The 20126-nt window shown below is 50.0% G+C and overlaps 1 protein-coding gene across 1 annotated transcript in view; it reads left to right on the top strand.

Moving 5' to 3' along the window:
* Positions 1-20126, top strand: part of CACNA1C (calcium voltage-gated channel subunit alpha1 C) — a 669515-nt gene that overhangs the window by 489894 nt on the left and 159495 nt on the right. Inside the window, exon 10 of the mRNA XM_054168007.1 lies at positions 14990-15080. Within this exon, the coding sequence (XP_054023982.1) occupies positions 14990-15080 (91 nt within the window). The remainder of the gene's footprint in view (positions 1-14989; positions 15081-20126) is intronic.

Raw genomic sequence — 20126 nt, 5'->3', positions numbered from 1 at the left:
CTCCAAGCTCATCCAGTCCAACCTTCCAGCCAGCACTGCAGGGCCAACACTAAACCATGTCCCTAAGCACCAGCTCCACACACTGCTGAAACACTTCCAGGGATGGTGACTCCAGCACTGCCCTGGGCAGAGCATTCCAATGTCTGAGAACCGTCTCTGGGCAGAAATATTTCCTAGCATCCAGCCTGAACCTCCCCTGGCAAAGCTTGGAACCATTCCCTCTGCTCCTGTCTCTTGCCACCAAGGAGCAGAGGCTGCCCCCTCCTCACTCCAACCTCCCTTCAGGGAGTCACAGTGGGCAATGAGGTCTCCCCTCAGCCTCCTCTTCTCCAGACGGAGCCCTCAGCCCCTCCTCATAGCCCAGGTGCTCCAGGCCCTTCTCCAGCCTTGTTGTCCTTCTCTGGACAGGCTCCAGCCCCTCATTGTCCTTCCAGTAGTGAGGGGCTCAGAACTGAATACAACACTTGGGGTGTAGCCTCAGCAGTGCCGAGCACAGGGGGATGATCACCTCCTGTCCCTGCTGGCCACAGTGTTTCTGATCCAAGCCAGGATGCCATTGGCTTTCTTGGCCACCTGGGCACTGCTGGCTCCTATTTAATTGACTCTAAACCAGAGCCCCCAAGTCCCTCCCTGAGTCACAGCTTTCCAGCCACACAGCCCCCAGTCTGTAGCTTGCCCTGGGGTTGTTGTGACCCAGGTGGTTACTACATACTTGCTGCAGCAGCACCTTTGCTGCTGGTTCACTGCTGTAAAGGCATTTTTGCCAGCAGCCTTTTGTGTTTGGCTGAAGTAGATACAACTGGCAATCACTTTGTGGCTCTTTATTGCTGTCCTGGATGTTGTGGCTGACCCTGAGTGAAAGCATGAGCCGAGCTCTCCTCCTGCTCCTGGCGGCTGCAGTCGCTGGTGCCTGACCCCCAGTGAGGTTCTGCAAAGTGGATCCATTGCATTTGTTTAATGTCATAGTGTATGTAGAGCACAGCCCATAGGGGTGCTGACTCCTGAGACCTTGGCAAGTGTTTTCCAACTGCTTTCACGATTTTTATGGATTTTTTGTGACCTCTGCCAGCTGAATGGATGCATTCTGTCTGACTGTAGCAGATTGGGAATCATCAAGATGCTGAATGCAGTTCAAGTGCCCATTCGTATTCGGTAGAACCTTTCCTGTTGCACAACTCTTTTTCAGAGCACAAGATGCAAGGATTCCCCAGTCATATCACAGCATCACAGGATCACAACATCAAAGGAGGTTAGGGGTTGGAAGGGACCTCTGGAGAGCTTCCAGTCCAACCCCCCTGCCAGAGCAGGAGCGGAGAATCTGGCACAGGTCACACAGGAACACATCCAGACAGGGCTGGGAAGGCTCCAGAGAAGGAGACTCCACAGCCTCTCTGGGCAGCCTGCTCCAGGGCTCTGGGAGCCTCACAGTAAAGTTCTTCCTCATGTTGAGGTGGAACCTCCTGAGCTATAGTTTGTTTCCATTGCCCCTTGTCCTATCCCAGGGAGCAGCTGAACAGAGCCTGTCCCCTCCCTCTTGGCCCCCAGCCCTCAGATATTGATAGACATTGATCAGATTCCCTCTCATTCTTTTCCTCTACAGACTAAACAGCCCCAGGGCTCTCAGCCTCTCCTCCCCAGGCAGTACTGCAGTCCCTTCAGCATCCTTGTAGCCCTCCCTTGGACTCTCTCCAGCAGATCCCTGTCCCTCTGGAACTGGGGAGCCCAGAACTGGATGCAATATTCCATGGGGGCCTCACCAGGGCAGAGTAGAGGGGGAGGAGAACCTCCCTGGCTTTGCTGGACACACTCCTCTGATTGCACCCCAGGATCCCATTGGCCTTCTTGGCCACCAGGGCACATTGCTGCCCCATGCAGAACTTACTATCCACCAGGACTCCCAGGTCCTTCTCCAGGGGGCTGCCCTCTAGCAGATCACTCCCTAACCTGCACTGCTGCAGTTTATTCTTCCTTCCCAGGTTCAGGACTCTGCACCTGTCCTTGTTGATCCTCATTAGGTTCCACCTCTCTGTCTAAGTCTCTGGATGGCCACACAGCCTTCAGGTATCACAGGATCACAGTACAGTAGAGGTTGGAAGGGACCTCCAGAGATCATCCAGTCCAAGCCCCCTGCCAGAGCAGCATCACCCAGGGCAGCCTGCACAGGAATGCACCCAGATGGGGTTGGAAAGGCTCCAGAGAAGGAGACTCCACAACCTCCCTGGGCAGCCTGCTCCAGGACTCTGTCACCCTCACACCAAAGAAGTTTCTCCTCATGCTCCTCATGACTCCCACTGTCAGATATTTATAGACATTGATCAGATTCCCTCTGAGTCTCCTCCAGACTGAACAGCCCCAGGGCTCTCAGTGTCTCTTGGTGGGGCAGCTGGTCAAGTCCACTAATCAGGTGGATCAGCCAAGCCTCTCAGTTTCATATCATCAGCCAACCTGCTGAGCAGACACTTTATCTACCTAGAAATTTATCTAGTATATTTTCCTGACAAAATCAGGTGATACAGAGGAAAGCAATCCTTTGCCTCTGCACAGTTTGCTTCCTGCATGCTGCTTGCACTTGAGCAGGTACTCACTGATCCTTCCCGGGACACTGCATGCATGGAGCAGAATGAAAGCTGGCTCTTATTTTAATTCATGGATTACACACAGTATAACTAACTAAGGTTGGAAGAGACCCCAAGGATCATCAAGTCCAACCTGTCTCCACAGAGCTCACGACTAGACCATGGCACCAAGTGCCACATCCAATCCCCTCTTGAACACCTCCAGGGACGGTGACTCCACCACCTCCCTGGGCAGCACATCCCAATGACGAACGACTCACTTGGTGAAGAACTTTTTCCTCACTTCAAGTCTAAACCTCCCCTGGCACAGCTTGAGACTGTGTCCCCTTGTTCTGGTGCTGGTTGCCTGGGAGAAGAGACCAACCCCTTCCTGGCCACAACCACCTTTCAGGTAGTTGTAGAGGGCAATGAGGTCACCCCTGAGCCTCCTCTTCTCCAGGCTAAATTACATGAGTGAGTTCAGCATTTCCAAAACAGGCAACAGGAAGAGGAAAGCCAGGCTATATCCATGTATTAATTGCAATGAGAGTGGATTTATACTCTGACAGCTGCCCATAGCCTCCTTCCTGAAATGATGGCAGGGGAGGCACCGCGGGAGGCAAGGTGGCGACTGGAGCCAGAGTCATTCGCTTGACGCACGTTCAGCCACAGGAAGCAGCCTGGAGATTGTGCCTTCGTTCTTCTCGTGCTTGATGGGAAAAGAAATCTTAAACCCCAGCTGGAGAATTCACAGGACTTGTGTGCTCTTTGGGTTTGCTTTACAGCTCTGCAGAGTCCCGTTTGGGAGGCATTAGCACTGCTAATAACCATAGCAGTTAGCGCTTATTAGAATGCACTTCATCTGCAGATCTCAGAGAGCTTTGCAAGGTGAGTGCAGAGTCATAATCCCAGGTGGCCAAGAAGGCCAATGGCATCCTGGCCTGTATTAGGAATAGTGTGGCCAGCAGGAGCAGGGAGGTCATTGTGCCCCTGGACTCTGCATTGGTTAGGCCACACCTTGAGTACTGTGTCCAGGTCTGGGCCCCTCAGTTTAGGAAGGACATCGAGACACTTGAAGGTGTCCAGAGAAGGGCAACAAGGCTGGGGAGAGGCCTTGAGCACAGCCCTGTGAGGAGAGGCTGAGGGAGCTGGGGTTGTTTAGCCTGGAGAAGAGAAGGATCAGAGGCGACCTCATTGCCCTCTACAACTACCTGAAAGGTGGTTGTAGACAGGAGGGGGTTGGTCTCTTCTCCCAGGCAACCAGCACCAGAACAAGGGGACACAGTCTCAAGTTGTGCCAGGGGAGGTTTAGACTCGAGGTGAGGAAAAAGTTCTTCACCGAGCGAGTCGTTCGGCATTGGAATGTGCTGCCCAGGGAGGTGGTGGAGTCACCGTCCCTGGAGGTGTTCAAGGGGAGATTGGATGTGGCACTTGGTGCCATGATCTAGTTGTGAGGTCTGTTGGAACAGGTTGGACTTGATGATCCTTGGGGTCTCTTCCAACCTTAGTTACTGTGACACTGTGATACTGTGATAATCCCCTTTCTAGAGAAGCTGAGCAGATACATAGAAAGGCTGGATCACAGGGATCTGCTGCAGAGAGTCCCATGGAGAGCAACAAGGATGATTAGGGGACTTGAGCATCTTTCCTGTGAAGAGAGGCTGAGAGCCCTGGGGCTGGGAGGAGTGGCGGTCAAGTGGAGGGGGCCAAGCTCTTTTGGGTGGTGCACAGCCATAAGACAAGGACCAATGGATACAAACTTGAACAGAAAAGGTTTCAGCTCAACATGAGGAGAAACTTCTTTGCAGTGAGGGTTACAGAGCCCTGGAGCAGGCTGCCCAGCGAGGTTGTGGAGTCTCCTTCTCTGGAGACTTTCCAATCCCACCTGGATGCATTCCTGTGCAGACTGCCCTGGGGGATGCTGCTTTTGGCAGGGGGGTTGGGCTGGATGATCTCTGGAGGCCCCTTCCAGCCTCTAATGTTCTGTGATTCTATTAGTTTGCTTCCATAACTGTAGTTAAAGAGACATGGGGTCAGAGCCAGATGAACTTTTACATCCTAAAATGGAAAACCACATCTATCAGAAAAGAGTGAGAGAGTGTTTGAGAGGCTGCATAGTGACCCTGTAGGTAGCTGTGGTAGCAGGGTGCTTAGGACAATGATATCCAGTGCTGTAGGTGAGCAAAAGCAAAGCTGCCATTTCAGTGTCCTTTGCATCATTTGATTTTCTCTGTGGCTGAAGTAACAAAAGCAAGCTCATGTAGAATACATAGAATACATAGAATAAGCCAGGTTGGAAGAGACTTTCAAGATCATCACGTCCAACCCATCAACCAATCCAACACCACCTAAACAACTAACCCATGGCACCAAGCACCCCATCAAGTCTCCTCCTGAACACCTCCAGTGATGGTGACTCCACCACCTCCCTGGGCAGCACATCTCGATGTCCAATCTCTCTTGCTGGGAAGAACTTCTTCCTAAAGTCTAGCCTGAACCTCCCCTGGCGCAGCCTGAGACTGTGTCCTCTTGTTCTGGTACTGGCTGCCTGGGAGAAGAGACCAACCTCTGCCTGTCTACAACCTCCCTTCAGGTAGTTGTAGAGAGTAATAAGGTCACCCCTGAGTCTCCTCTTCTCCAGGCTAAGCAACCCCAGCTCCCTCAGCCTCTCCTCACAGGGCTGTGTTCCAAACCCCTCACCAACTTTGTTGCTCTTCTCTGGACTCGTTCCAGCAAGTCAACCTCCTTCCTACACTGATGGGCCCAGAACTGGACACAGGACTCAAGGTGTGGCCTAACCAGTGCAGTGTACAGGGGCAGAATGACTTCCCTGCTCCTGCTGGCCACACTGTTCCTGATGCAGGCCAGGATGCCATTGGCCTTCTTGGCCACCTGGGCACACTGCAGGCTCATGTTCAGCCTACCATCGACCAGTACCCCCAGGTCCCTCTCTGCCTGGCTGCTCTCAGCCACTCTGACCCCAGCCTGTAGCACTGCATGGGGTTGCTGTGGCCAATGTACAGCACCTGGCACTTGGATGTGTTCAATCTCCTGCCCTTGGACTCTGCCCATCTGTGCAGCCTGGCAAGGTCCCTCTGCAGAGCCTCTCTACCCTCCAGCAGATCAACTCCTGCCCCCAGCTTGGTGTCGTCAGCAAATTTACTGCTGATGGACTCAATGCCCTCATGCAGATCATCAATAAAGATGTTAAAGAGCATGGAGGGTGATTCTGCTTCCACTTTGGTCCCATGTTCCATCAGTGGCAACAAAACTATGACCTCTAACATCCTGTGGCTCTGTGGTGACACGGGAAGACAAAACGAGGGTGCAGTGACCTCAGGTCCTCTGACCTCAGGTGCCGCGATGGGCATGCAGTGTAAGTAGCCCCACATCTTGCAGGGTAGTTCAACACCAGAAGAAATTGAGTGCTGGAGATGTTGTGGTTGAAGTGAGCATATTAGAAAACACAATCAAGTCTATTGTTGATGCTCTTCATCTGAAAACTCGTTGCAGCTATTTTTTCCACATGAATGACTGATACTGTTGGATAGTGACAGGGTTGCAAGCCAGGTGCCTAACCCAAGAGTATCTCTCTCCAATAGAGAGGGTTGGGGCTGTTCAGTCTGCAGAGGAGAAGGCTCCAAGGAGACCTTCTTGTGGCCTTCCAGTATCTGAAGGGGGCTACAAGAAAGCTGGGGAGGGACTTTATGGGGTGTCAGGGAGGGATAGGACTGAGGGGAATGGAGCAAAACTAGAAATGGGTAGATTCAGATTGGATGTGAGGAGGAAGTTGTTCCCCATGAGGGTGGTGAGAGCCTGGCACAGGTTGCCCAGGGAGGTGGTGGAAGCCTTATGCCTGGAGGTGTTTGCAGCCAGGCTGGATGTGGCTGTGAGCAACCTGCTGTAGTGTGAGGTGTCCCTGGCCATGGCAGGGGGGTTGGAACTGGCTGATCCTTGAGGTCCCTTCCAACCCTGACCATTCTGTGATTCTGTAATAAGACAATGTGCCTTATCCATACAGTTGAGGGAGACAGCAGTGTGGCATTCAGAAAAGCTTGGCTAGGTATCTCTCTGTCCCTGTAGCTTAACTCAAACAGATAAATTAGAGGTGTGAAGTTTTAGGCAGTTCCTCAACCATAGCCACTTCTGAATCTAATGCCCAGATCTGAAAATTCATGCAGTAACATCTCCTGTCAAAAATCTGTCCACAGTGTCTGCTCTGTGTATGTTTGTGGAACTGGGCACCCCATGCCCAGCCAGGGTCTTCTCTGGAGCTTAAATTGGCACAGTGTTAAAAGGGGATTCATCAGCAAGTGTGTGACAGCAGCATATAATCCACAGAGATAAATGTGAATGTTACAATGACTTCCACTGCCAAGATGACAAACGTGTCAGAGAAGCAAGATGTGACAGTGGCAGTGATATTTCTGAGCTGGGGGGGGGGAGGGGAATGATGTTCTCCAAGCATGTAAAGCAGAAATTATCTCAGGGCCATGCAGGAGGGTATTTGCTGGTGCCAGCTTTCTGTTTCAGTGGTTGGCTGTCTTTTGGCCATCTGCCATCTAATAGCTCACTGCGTGCCCAGGGGGCATTTTGTTGGAGGAGAGACATATGTTAGTGCAAGAGCAGAGCTGGTATCAATGCTTGATGCCAGTGACATGGAACAGAGGCTCTCAAAGGGTCTTGCACATTTGTCTGCCTAGCCGGTCACAGACTGCAGCCTCCGTCCTTGTTTCTGCCTGTGGGGTCTCAGAGCTAGAATTAGCATAACATGAAGCATATTTCAGGTTTCTTTTGAAGGAAGCTGCCACATAGCTGCTGGTGGTGCTGTAGCTGCTGCAGGGATGCTATGTGATGTGAAATTAGTGTTGAGGTAGTCCAGAAGGAAAAGTCCAGTTCTGGGCCCCTCAGTTTAAGAAGGACATTGAGACACTTGAAGGTGTCCAGAGAAGGGCAACAAAGCTGGGGAGGGGTCTGGAGCACAGCCCTGTGAGGAGAGGCTGAGGGAGCTGGGGTTGCTTAGCCTGGAGAAGAGGAGGCTCAGGGGAGACCTCATTGCTCTCTACAACTCCCTGAAGGGAGGTTGTAGCCAGGAAGGGGTTGGTCTCTTCTCCCAGGCAAGCAGCACCAGAACAAGGGGACACAGTCTCAAGCTGTGCCAGGGGAGGTTTAGACTCAAGGTGAGGAGAAAGTTCTTCACTGAGCGAGTCGTTCGTCATTGGGATGTGCTGCCCAGGGAGGTGGTGGAGTCACCGTCCCTGGAGGTGTTCAAGAGGGGATTGGATGTGGCACTTGGTGCCATGGTCTAGTCATGAGGTCTGTGGTGACAGGTTGGACTCGATGATCCTTGGGGTCTCTTCCAACCTTAGTTACACTGTGATACTGTGATACTGTCTGCATGCAGAGTTGAGCCACACTGTGGCAAGAGGTAAGAAATGCAAAAGTTTCACTAGCAACCAGAGAGTATAAAACCTACTGAGCCTTTTGGTTTGCACTCTTGAAGCCAGGAGACAGTTGCATACATTTAAGAAGTTGTTTCCATTCCCTTTAAAACAGTGAGTTTGCTGATGGCACCAAGCTGTGTGGTGCAGCAGACAGTTGGAGGGAAGGGATCCATCCAGCGGGACCTGGACAGGCTGGGGAGGTGGGCACAAGCCAACCTCAGGAGGCTCAACAAGACCAAGGGCAGGGTCCTGGACACCTTCCAGCAACTCAACATCTTTCTTGATTTGAGGGGCCCAGAACTGGACATAGTACTCAAGGTGTGGCCTGACCAGTGCTGAGTACAGGGCAGAATCAGCTGTGGTCATCAGGGAGCTACTCCTGTAAGAGTGGATAATTCACTGACCTGAGTTGGGTAATTCGCTGAACACACATGGCACAGAGCAGGAGGCACCAGAATGTCCACTGCTAAGTCACTTTGTGCCCAGGTGGGAGGAAATCTGCATTTACCTTTTTTTGGCCTTTGGCTCCACTTCCAAAACTGCAGGGAGGAAGTGGCCATGCAGATGGCACAGCCTGCACACCACGGTCCTCAACAGAGCTCTGGTTTGGACTAGAGCCGAGCACTTAGGGGAAAAAGCAAAAATCTCTCTCTTATTAAAGCATTCCTGTGGTGGATTTACCTCCAGCATTCTTGGTTCATGGTTCCAGGAATTAATTAGTAAAAAAAAAAGCCTGCCTTGTTTCTAGCCTGGAGCTGGGGGTGTGGACATAAGACCAGCACCTCTGAGAAGTGAGTCAGATAAGAAAGCCATCTGGGCAGTCTTTGGTCTGCTTTCTCTTGTATTCAGCCCCAGTTTATACACAACTCTTCCACAGCATCTTCTGTTTTCAGGATTTGTTAACTGGCCTGAATGAATCTCCCAGCATCTGCACACATGCTTATCCCCTGATATTGAAGGTGAGGTGAGGTGCCAGGTAGAGAAAGTGATTGCCCTGCTGAGAGAGTATTGCATTGGGGAATATAGACCTAATCTCCTCTGTCCTGACCTTTAACTTGTAGGTCATCATTCTTCTAACACTTGATACCATCTTAATACTTTTGATTGTCCTTCACATTTTCCATCAGTGAAGTATAATAAATGCCTGTGAGCTAGTGCCAGCAAGGAGAGCCACAGGAGTCTCTTCAGCCCATGTGCCACCACCGCTGTGTCCCTCACTTTACATTTGGCAGCAGTAAGATTAGGGAAGTGTGAAGTGCACTCCAAGGCATCTCTGTGCATGCAGCTCTGACCTGTGTGGACTGATGGCTTCTGTGTGCATGTATATGTCTTGTCCTGGTTTGAGGCCAGGCAGATCCTCCCTTGCCCCTGAGAGGGGCAAAAGAGTGACACTCACCACACAAATGGATTGCAGAAGTGAGGGAAAGGTTAGATGGAGAAGCAATCGGTGCTTTACAGAAGCTACAAAGCACAGTGACAAAAGAAACCCAAAGCATACAGAGTGCCCTATAGCACACCCAAAGGCCTCCCAACACTTCCCTTCTCCCCACCTCAGGGTACACCCAAAACCCCCAGGGCTCTTTCTTCCACCCCCACTGCTAGGATAGTCTCAGTCTGAGACTGCCCCTCCTCCCTTCTCCTCCTGGCATTAGGCCTAGCCAGGCCTAAGAGGCCTTGAGATACTGCCCCACTGTTACCCACAGGGAGCATCTCCCATGGGAGCAGAGAGGGAAGAAAGAGGAGGAGAAGGACTACAGGTGGATTTGCAGGGCGCCATGAAAAGCCACGCAGCAGGAGGCCCTCCGAGGATGAATGCCAAGTGTAAACTCAAATGGAAATCACGAGGCATAGCCCAGGGGTTTCCTGGTTTGGGTAAAGGCAGTGTACATCTGAGTGCTTGGTGAAGGCTGCTAATCTCCAGAGCTGATGAAAGGCAGAGAAATGTGGTTATGCCAACAGCTTTCCTTTAGCACCTCTGACAGGTTTGAAAGTTTGTCCCTGGAGGTGTTCAGAAAGGGACTGGATGTGGCACTTGGTGTCATGGTTTAGTTGTCAGGAGGTGTTGGGTGACAGGCTGGACTTGATGATTTTTGAGGTCTTTTCCAACCTTATTGATTCTGTGATTGCATAGAATTACATAGAATAAACCAGGTTGGAAGAGACCTTCAAGATCATCGCGTCCAACCCATCAACCAATCCAACACCGCCCAAACAACTAACCCACGGCACCAAGCACCCCATCAAGTCTCCTCCTGAACACCTCCAATGATGGCCACTCCACCACCTCCCCAGGCAGCCCATTCCAATGGGCAATCACTCTCTCTGTATAGAACTTCTTCCTAACATCCAACCTAAACCTCCCCTGGCACAGCCTGAGATGTGTCCTCTTGTTCTGGTACTACTGCAGCAGTTTAGGAAGGAAACCAAAGAACCTCATTCCAAACCAGGCTGGTCCAGATTTCAACCTGAAGGTCAGGGGATAACCTGGGCACACATTGCCATTGCCTTACTTGCATCAGTTTGGATAGCTCAGACAGTCAAACACGAGGAGAATTGCCATTGATATCCCTGGGAAAAGAATTTGCCCTGGAAACTCCAAGAGAGCAGCTTCAGGCTCTCAGAAGGCAGCCATACAAAGGAGCAGAAATCAAGGGAGAGTTCTCCTTCCTTCTGCTATTTCACACTTCTGTCTGCCTTTGTTCTTCATTTTGTACTTTTAATTCACCTGATGAAGTTTTCATGCAGGAGTGGATGTCATGTGTAAGCTGAGTTCCCTGTTCTTTTCTTCTGCCTGTCACTGGCTGCATGTTCTCTGTTGATGTCTTGTTCCTGGTACTTGGCACTGACCATCTTGTCTGTGAAAGGAAGCACTCCAGCTGACTTGCCTGATAAGAAGAAAGGAAAGTTTGCTTGGTTTAGTCACTCCACAGAAACCCATGGTAATGTTTCACTGCACTCTCTGTCCCCCCTGCCTGTGCCTGTGTGTCTGTGTGACTATATGTCTCTGTACAGACTGACATACAATGTGGCTGTGTGGGTTTATGCATGTGCCTGCCCCGCTGTTTCTATTGCTTGTGCAGTGTCTCCTTCGTCCTGCTCTGCAAGTTAATGTCTTGCTAACATCTCTAAAAGGGGTTTCCATTTGCAAAGAAGCTCAGAAGTGCCTTGCAAGTGCTTTCCCTCATCTTCCAAGCTGACTTGTGAAGTATCCATGTTTTGGGGTTGGTTTTTTTCCTGAAGGGTTTAGTCCAGACTGAAAATTTGAATTGTGAGTGTGGGTGTTTCTGAACAGCTCACTTGAGTATTTCATGGGCACCAAGATGTGGATTCAGTTGATTCCTTCATTGGCTTTTCCAAATAGACAAGATTGAGACTCTTGAAGGTGTCCAGAGAAGGGCAAGGAGGCTGGGGAGGGGTCTGGAGCACAGCCCTGTGAGGAGAGGCTGAGGGAGCTGGGGTTGCTTAGCCTGGAGAAGAGGAAGCTCAGGGGAGACCTTCTTGCTCTCTCCAGCTCCCTGAAGGGAGGCTGTAGCCAAGTGGGGGTTGGTCTCTTCTCCCAAGCAACGAGCACCAGAACAAGAGGACACAGCCTCAAGCTGTGCCAGGGGAAGTTTAGGCTGGATGTGAGGAGAAAGTTCTTCCCAGAAAGAGTAACTGGCCATTGGGATGTGCTGCCCAGGGAGGTGGTGGAGTCACCATCCCTGGAGGTGCTCAAAAAGGGGTTGGACGTGGCCCTTGGAGCCATGGTTTAGCTGTCAGGAGGTGTTAGGTATTAGGTAATAGGTTGGACTTGCTGATCTCTGAGGTCTTTTCCAACCTGGTTAATTCTATGATCATTGTCTTTGTAAAGGGATAGGCACCATCAGGGTACAGTGCTTCCTAGCTATGTCAAGAGTGCCAGACAGTCCATCCTTTCCTATAGTCCTAAGAACACAGCACAGTAACTTTAGATTGCCCCAAGGTGTATGTTGTAGGCATGTGAGTTGCTGGGATGGGATGAAGCTGGGATGCTATGAGGCCAGGCTGAGGAAGCTGGGGTTGTTCAGCCTGCAGAAGAGAAGGCTCTGGGGAGATCTAATAGCAGCCTGCCAGTACCTTCCAGGACTACAAGAAGGATGCAGAGAGACTGTTTACAAAGGCCTACAGTGACAGGACTAGTGGCTTCAAACTAGACAAGAGCAGATTTAGATTAGATGCTAGGATCAAGGGTAGTGGAACACTGGAACAGGTTGCCCAGGGAGGTGATTGGGGCCCCATCCCTGGAGAAGTTCAAGGTGAGGCTGGGCAGGTCTCTGATCTAGTGGAGGATGTCCCTGCTGAGTGCAGAGGGGGCTGGACTGGACGAGCTTTGGAGGTGCCTTCCAACCCAGACCATTCTATGAGGAGGCACAAATCCAGGCTGGGTTGAAAGCAACCCTGAATTAAAGAGGCTTGGGCATGCTGACTGGTGAGGAGCTCACTATGAGCCAGGAGTGCACTCATGCAGTCTAGAAGGCCAACCGTATCCTGGAGGAGTGTGGCCAGCAGATCAAGAGAATGGATTCTTCCCCTCTGCTCTGTTCTTGTGAGACCCCACTGTGAATTCTGTGTCCAGTTCTGGTGTCCCCATCATCATCAGAAGGACGTGCAACTGTTGGAGCAAATCCAGAGGAGGCCACAAAGATGACCCAAGGGCTGGAGCACTTCTGCTGTGAGGATAGGCTGAGGGAACTGGGGTTGGTCATCCTGGAGAAGAGAAAACTCTAGGGGGACCTTAGAGCTGCCTTCCAGTACCTGAAGGAATCCTACAGAAAGGCTGCAGAGGGACCTTTCAAGAGGGTGTCTAGTGATGGGACAAGGGGGAATGGTTTTAAGCTGAGGGAGAGCAGGGTCAGACTGGATCTTAGGAAGAAGTTCTTCAGTACGAGGGTAGAAAGACTCTGGAATAGGCTGCCTGGAGTGGTTGTGGATGCCCTCTCCCTGGAAGTGTTCAAGGCCAGATTGGATAAGGCCTTGAGCAGCCAAATCTAGTAGAGAATTATCCCTGCCCATGGCAGGCAGTTTGGAGTAGATGATCTCTAAGCCCCTTTCCAACCTGAGCCATTCTAGGATTCTGTGGCATTTCTGTGCCAATGATTTCAAAGCAGGAAACCAGCACCTCTTTGGAAGAACCTTCTGATAGCTTTCTAGCCTCTAAAAGAAAACCTGGCCCCATGGCCCATTAAACATCTGCCTAACTGGAAAGGGGAGCCTGTTTATTCTACATTGCCTTCTTTTGCATGCAGGGTTCACAGACAGAAATGTTCTTAGTATAGAGTGATGTGTCCTTACAGGCTGATAGAAGCCTCTCCAGCAGCTCATGATGCATGCTCTCAAGTGCCATTTGAGATGTAGATCCAACAGCTAATACAAGTCATGTGCTCAGGTTCTACCAGACAGCTGAGAGCTCTGTAGAACTCCTCCAGAATTCAGGTTGAAGTATAATTTAATTTCTTTTGTGTCTTTGGAAGAGGAGGGAGGAAGGAAGAGGAATGGATCCTATCCATTGTCCTAGCTTATGTCGAAGGCTTATCAATTAAGGAGTTATTAGAGCTCACACAGGACCTGGGAGCAACTGCTGGAGAGGAAATGATGGTGATTAGGGCTTATATGGGACCTGGGAGCAACTGGTGGAGGGGGAATGATGGTTGTTAGAGCTCACACAGGACCTGGGAGCAACTGGTGGAGAGGGAATGATGGTTGTTAGAGCTTATATAGGACCTGGGAGCAACTGGTGGAAGGGGAATGATGGTTATTAGAGCTCATACAGGACCTGGAAGCAACTGGTGGAGGGGGAGTGATGGTTGTTTGAGCTCACATAGGACCTGGGAGCAACTGGTGGAGGGGGAGTAATGGTTTTTAGAGCTCACATAGGACCTGGGAGCAACTGGTGGAGGGGGAATGATGGTTGTTAGAGCTCACATAGGACCTGGGAGCAACTGGTGGAGGGGGAATGATGGTTGTTAGAGCTCATACAGGACCTGGGAGCAACTGGTGGAGGGGGAATGATGGTTGTTAGAGCTTATATAGGACCTGGGAGCAACTGGTGGAGAGGAAATGGTGATTAGAGCTCATACAGGATCTGGGAGCAACTGGTGGAGTGGAAATGATGGTTTGGGTTTGTTGGGTTTTCTTGCAATCTGCAGAAGCAAAGAAAATGTTGAGGTTTGATAACAGATTGAGAATGTGACAGGTCCTTGAATTCAAATGAGATAGGTTCACACTTAAGGTTCCTCTCATTCCGTGTTTGTTCCATGATACTTCTGTAAAAGCCTAGAAGATTCTGCCCAGCACTTAGCTGACAAGTGCCAACATAAAATCTCCTCCACAGTCCATATTCATTAGCTGCTTTTCTTGTTGGCAGTATCTGAATGGGTCAAAAGAGTCTGAATTCCCCTCTTATCCCTATAGGTCCAGTTTAGCGGTGCAAGGTTGGAACCCCTCAGCCTTTAGTAAATGAAGCTAATGCATCAGTGTCATTTCTGTGGTGCTTGCTGCCAGGCTGCCAGCAGCCATTGTCTGGGAAATGCCAGGCTGGCCATTTTATTTTGTATTCTAGTCACTGGGAACAAAACACCACCACCACCACCAGGTTTGAGTGGGGCATCGAGGTGGCTGAGCTGGAAAGGGATGGCTTTTAACGGTGTTCCACGGAGTCCAGCAAGAGCCTCTTGTTGGCTTTGTCAGGTTCTCTGATTTTCAATGATCCTCATTCATAAAGTTCCCAGGAACTGCCTCTGAAAGAGAGCTTTTTGCCCCCCCCCCGGGTTTTTTTTAAGCATTTGAGTGACCTTTGTATATTCCCAGCCTGTGCAGGGGGGCACTCAGTTTACTCAGCAAATGGCTTAATCCTCTGGAGCTGCAGCTGAGGGTCTTTTCGTGAAGTCAGTTCCTTCTCTCATGTGATTGATTGACAGGTGTGCCAGGTTCTAATGGGCAACCCTCTCTTTTTCTTCCCTTTGACTCTTGCAGTGAGCATGCCCACCAGTGAGACCGAGTCCGTGAACACAGACAACGTTCCTGGAGCAGATATGGAAGGAGAGAACTGCGGTGCTAGGCTAGCGTGAGTACATCTAGCCAGAGCTGTGTGTGCAGGGGGGGGAAGGAGCTGCCTGGCTTAGAGCCAGGGCAAGGGTCAGGGGCTTTAAGATCAAGAAAACCCCACAGTGGGTGAAAGGAGAGAGTGTGGATCTATTGATCCAAATTCTTATTTTAATTGCAATGTAAACTCATCCTGGGTGGCAGTGGGGAGCCTCTGGGCTTACAGAGATGTAAGTGAAGCACAGAATGCCCAGGAGAATCATAGGATTGTCAGGGTTGCAAGGTTCAAAACCCCTGCCATGGGCAGGGATGCTTGCCACTAGATCAGGCTGCCCAGAGCCACATCCAGCCTGGCCTTAAACCTTTCCAGGGATGAGGCTTCCACCACCTCCCTGGGCAACCTGTGCCAGTCTCTCACCACCCTCATGGGGAAGAACTTCTTCCTAACATCCAATCTCAATCTCCCCATTTCTAGTTTTGCTTCATCCCCCCCAGTCCTGTCACTCCCTGGCACCCTCAAAAGTCCCTCCCCAGCTTTCTTGTAGCCCCCTTCAGATACTGGAAGGCCACAAGAAGGTCTCCTGGGAGCCTTCTCTTCTTCAGACTGAACAACCCCAACTCCCTCAGGCTGTCCTCATAGCAGAGGAGCTCCAGCAGATTTAGTTCTGCTTAGCAGCTAAAAGAAGAACCAGTGGATAACAGAGTTCTTCATTTAAATCCCTCTTTGGTGAGAGAGAATCAAATCTCATCTGTGTGGAGCAAAGAGCAGAAACGTCTGATCTAGTTTAATGTCTCTAACAGTTCTGGTACACGTTACAAGCTCTTGTAATAGAAATACAAGAATGATAACTCCCATCCTGCAGCCTACACTGCAGCCTTCAAATGGTGAGCACAATACTAGAGTGACAAAGTACATCAGTTGAAGAGAGTAATGCCTCCTTGAAGTGGCACCCTGGAGAGGCTCAGGAGCGTGTGAGATAGCGCTTACAGAATACTGTATTCTCTGGTAGGTGTTTTAACGTCACAGAGAGCAAGGACAGGCAAGAGGAGTCCCTTCCTTTTGCATGCCTTCAACAAGAAGAGACTTTCTTCTGTGGAGAGTATGGCAGCCCCTCCAAATTTCCTCTGAAAATGGGCTAAGCATGGCAGTGCTACAGATTTTACCATGGTGGGGTGTTTTGATGCTCTGTGCTACCCGTGGTGGTACCTTGAACCCTTCGGTGTTGATCAAATGCTCATCACAAGTATCTGATAAATGCTCTGTTTGGTCAGCCCTGTGGTCCAGCTGTCCCAGTGTTCAGGTGCTTACACTGACAGGAGGGCAAGTGTGCAAGCCTGGGCTTTTCCTACTTTCCAGTCCCACTGTACTGCTCCCAGATCCATGCTTATGGATAGGGTTAGAAATGTTAGCGGGCAGGCTCTGCTTTTGCCTTTAGTGACCACATTGTCCATGGGTTTATCTGAGCCCACTAAGGCTGCCTGCCTTCACAATCTCCTGTGGCAACAAGCTGGGGAAGTTCACTACCTGGTATGTAGGCAACTACTTTCTTCTCTCTGTTTCAATCTCATCTACTACTACTCTCAGTCAGCCTCTTCTAACACTGTGAGCTTTGGTGATCAACAGTTCCAAATTCAGCTTAACTATCACTTCTATGACTTTGTAAACCTCAGCTGTATCTCACACACACTGCCTTGGCCCTCTCCCCTGCAAAGTGAAGAGGAGGAGCTCTTATCTGCTTTACAAGGGAGGCTATGTGGAATATGTTGTAGATTCAATCTGCTATCCTGTAAGTATCAGCCAGGGATTTACAAACCTCAGGAGAAATGGTTTCTCCACCTGCCTGCTCTTGCCTACCTGCTGATTCTTTGGGTTTAGATTATGAACCGTCTCAAGAAACCAGCCTAGATCTATTTGCAGCTCTGAGGCAGTTGTAGCTCTTGCTTTAGCACCTCACCAAGTTGCTTGTGCTCTTGTCACATTACAGGAAGCAGCAGCTGGATGTGTGACCACTTCTTCCAGCTGGATCCAATTTGGAGAACCATCTCTTTTTCTGCAGTTATGCTTCCTGACACAATGGGTCCCCTGGTGCTACACAGTGCCAGCAACAATGGCAACTCTCACTATAAAGTTGCATATACTTTTAATGTTCCAGCTTGCATTCATTTAATGTCCTTAATCCCAAAGGATCCCAAAGCACTTTAAGAACTGTAAAAGCAGGGACTGTTTCCACAGTGTTAGAGTTCAGCCACCTTCAGGGTAAAATGTGACAAGGATTTCAAACCCAGGTGCACAAGTGTATGAGGAGATGTGTGAAGGGTAACTTGGTCTAAACTAAAACTGCACTGGGAATTTTGGCAAGCAGAACATAATTAGCTGGAATGTGTCCAGGAGAGCTGAAGTTAAACCCAACTCTAAATATCATCATGACTCGGAATGGAGTTTGCTTAAAATAGCCCAACATGCCCACAGGAGAATGGCAGTGCTGTGGTCTGGCTCCACAGAGTCAATCACAGAATGGTAGAGGTTGGAAGGGACCTCTGGAGCTCTTGGAGTCCAACCTCCCTGCCAAAAGCAGGATCACACAGGAATGCATCCAGGTGGGTTGGGAAAGTCTCCAGAGAAGGAAACTCCACAACCTCTCTGGGCAGCCTGCTCCAGGGCTCTGGCACCCTCATTGTAAAGAAGTTTTTACTCTCACTGTACTCCTGGCCTTAGGAGAAGGGATGGCTGCATCCAGCATGTTGCAGGGAAGAAGACACAGGAAAATGACAGTTAAAGAGAGCTTCATCTCCTCTCCCAGCATTGTGGATGTTAAATGAAACAGGGCCCTGAGTTTCCCCAGAGCAGGACACACAAGATGCAGGGAGACAGCGAGTTTCCTTGCTGGGTGATGCATAGAAGTCTCTTATTGAGAATGGTTTCTCTTACACCTTACCCAAGGAGATCCTCAAGGCCTCACTCAGATTGCTTTTCATCTCTCAGAGATGGGTAGGCTCCTTCATCCAGGAAAACTAATGGCTGTGTGGTTGTGTTTTAAACCCTGGAGTGAAGTACCAGTTTTGCCAGTGCTTCCTGCTTCTCTAAGATGTTTGGTTCAGACTTGTCGAGGTGCACACTCCTTAGTTATGGGGAAATTCAGAGGGGTCTTTGAGGCTTGGGATACTTCCTGGTTTGTTCTGTTACTGCACCACACAAATGGGCATGCTTCCCATTTTCAAGAAGTATAAAGTCTTCTCACTGAGCCATCATCAAATCCCTCCAGAGGCCAATATTCTTGCTGGGATCTATCAAATGTAAGCAAGAGATTTTATATATATATATATAATAAGTATTTTCTCCTGCTGGAGCCTGACTAAGAGACTCAGAGCTTTGCAGAGTGTTCAGGAACAGAGGTAATTTGTGTTGGAAGCCAGCTGAGTTTGTCCAATAATTTCCTCATCCAGTAGCAGTGACTTAGATTAAGAATTATAGTTATGTCATCCTGTTCTACTCTAGCTGAAGATTAGGCCCAGAGTTCTGAGGACTCATCTCTCTTCTGGGTTTTGTTTCTAAGCTGAAGTGGCTGGACAACTCTTTTGTTGGATTGTTATCAGAGGATCAGAGGATGTTAGGGGTTGGAAGGGACCTCTGGAGATCTCTGCCAGAGCAGGACCAGAGAATCCAGCACAGGTCACACAGGAACACATCCAGACAGGGCTGGGAAGTCTCCAGAGATGGAGACTCCTCAGCCTCTCTGGGCAGCCTGCTCCAGGGCTCTGAGACCCTTACAGTGAAGTTGAAGATGAGTCTTCATGTTTACCCCCTTGCTAAAATCATGTAGAGGTCCTGATTCCCCCATTGCCTCTTTCTGTAGGGCAGAGACTGCACTGGGCAAGCTGTAGCAACACACACCTGAAGCAGCAGGGAGATTGGAAGTCAAATGCAATACATTTCTCTATTTAGTGACATCAGGCTGCTAGGGCATTAAACTACCCAAGCAGCACCACCATGGCTGAGCCTGCCACAGTGATAAAAGAAAAACAGTACTCCAGAGACTGAAAGATGAAAGCATTTTTATTGGAGGTGACTTAGAATTACTGGCTGTTCTTTCTGTTCTTATGAAAAAGGCTGTAGAGCTTTGAAAGGCTGTGTCCGTGAATGACAGGAAGATCTCCTTGAGAAGCCAGGCTCAAGCATGCCTCTTGGAAAAGGAGATCTTCCCTGACAGCCTTTCTTAGCTCCACAGAGACATATGCAATGTGAGATCAGGAGGCTACCTCTCAAACACAAGCTATCTCCTAGGATTAATGGTCTCAAAGAAGCTTTTGTTTCTCTGGTATCCATACTATAGATACATAGAAACTGCCTTCATAGAACCACAGAATTATCAGGGTTGGAAGGGACCTCAAGGATCAGCCAGTTCCAAACCCCTCCTGCCATGAGCAGGGACACCTCACACTACAGCAGGTTGCTCACAGCCACATCCAGCCTGGCCTTCAAAACCTCCAGGGATGAGGCTTCCACCACCTCCCTGGGCAACCTGTGCCAGTCTCTCACCACCCTCATGGGGAAGAAGTTCTTCCTGACATCCAATCTGAATCTCCCCATTGCTAGTTTTGCTCCATTCCCCCCGGTCCTTTCACTCCCTGACACCCTCAAAAGTCCCTCCCCAGCTTTCTTGTAGCCCCCTTCAGATACTGGAAGGCCACAAGAAGGTCTCCTGGGAGCCTTCTCCAGCCTGAGCAGCCCCAGCTGCTGTCTGGAGCAATGCCAATCTTCAAACCAGCAGGAGGAGTTTCAGGAAGAATCTAAAGTCCAACCTCTGCTTCTTGTGTAAATCCAGTTTCCTAGAACGAAACCAAGCAACCCAAAAGATCCTTATTCTACTAATTCCTGGTGTAAGTCTGCTGCCATCAGGGGAGCTGTGGCAGGGAGTAGTTCCCTCCCTAAGATGGGTGTTAGCTTTGTCAGGCATCTGACTGTGAAAAAGATGTTGTGGGATTCCACAGAACGTTGGCAAGTGTCCCACAGCTTCCACAGTGCCTCACCCCTGTCATGGGGTTGCCTTGTACTGCACTGACATCTGCC

The sequence above is a fragment of the Dryobates pubescens genome, chromosome 15 (assembly GCF_014839835.1).
Source record: "Dryobates pubescens isolate bDryPub1 chromosome 15, bDryPub1.pri, whole genome shotgun sequence".
Lineage (NCBI taxonomy): Eukaryota > Metazoa > Chordata > Aves > Piciformes > Picidae > Dryobates > Dryobates pubescens.
This window is presented reverse-complemented; position numbering and strand designations above follow the sequence as displayed.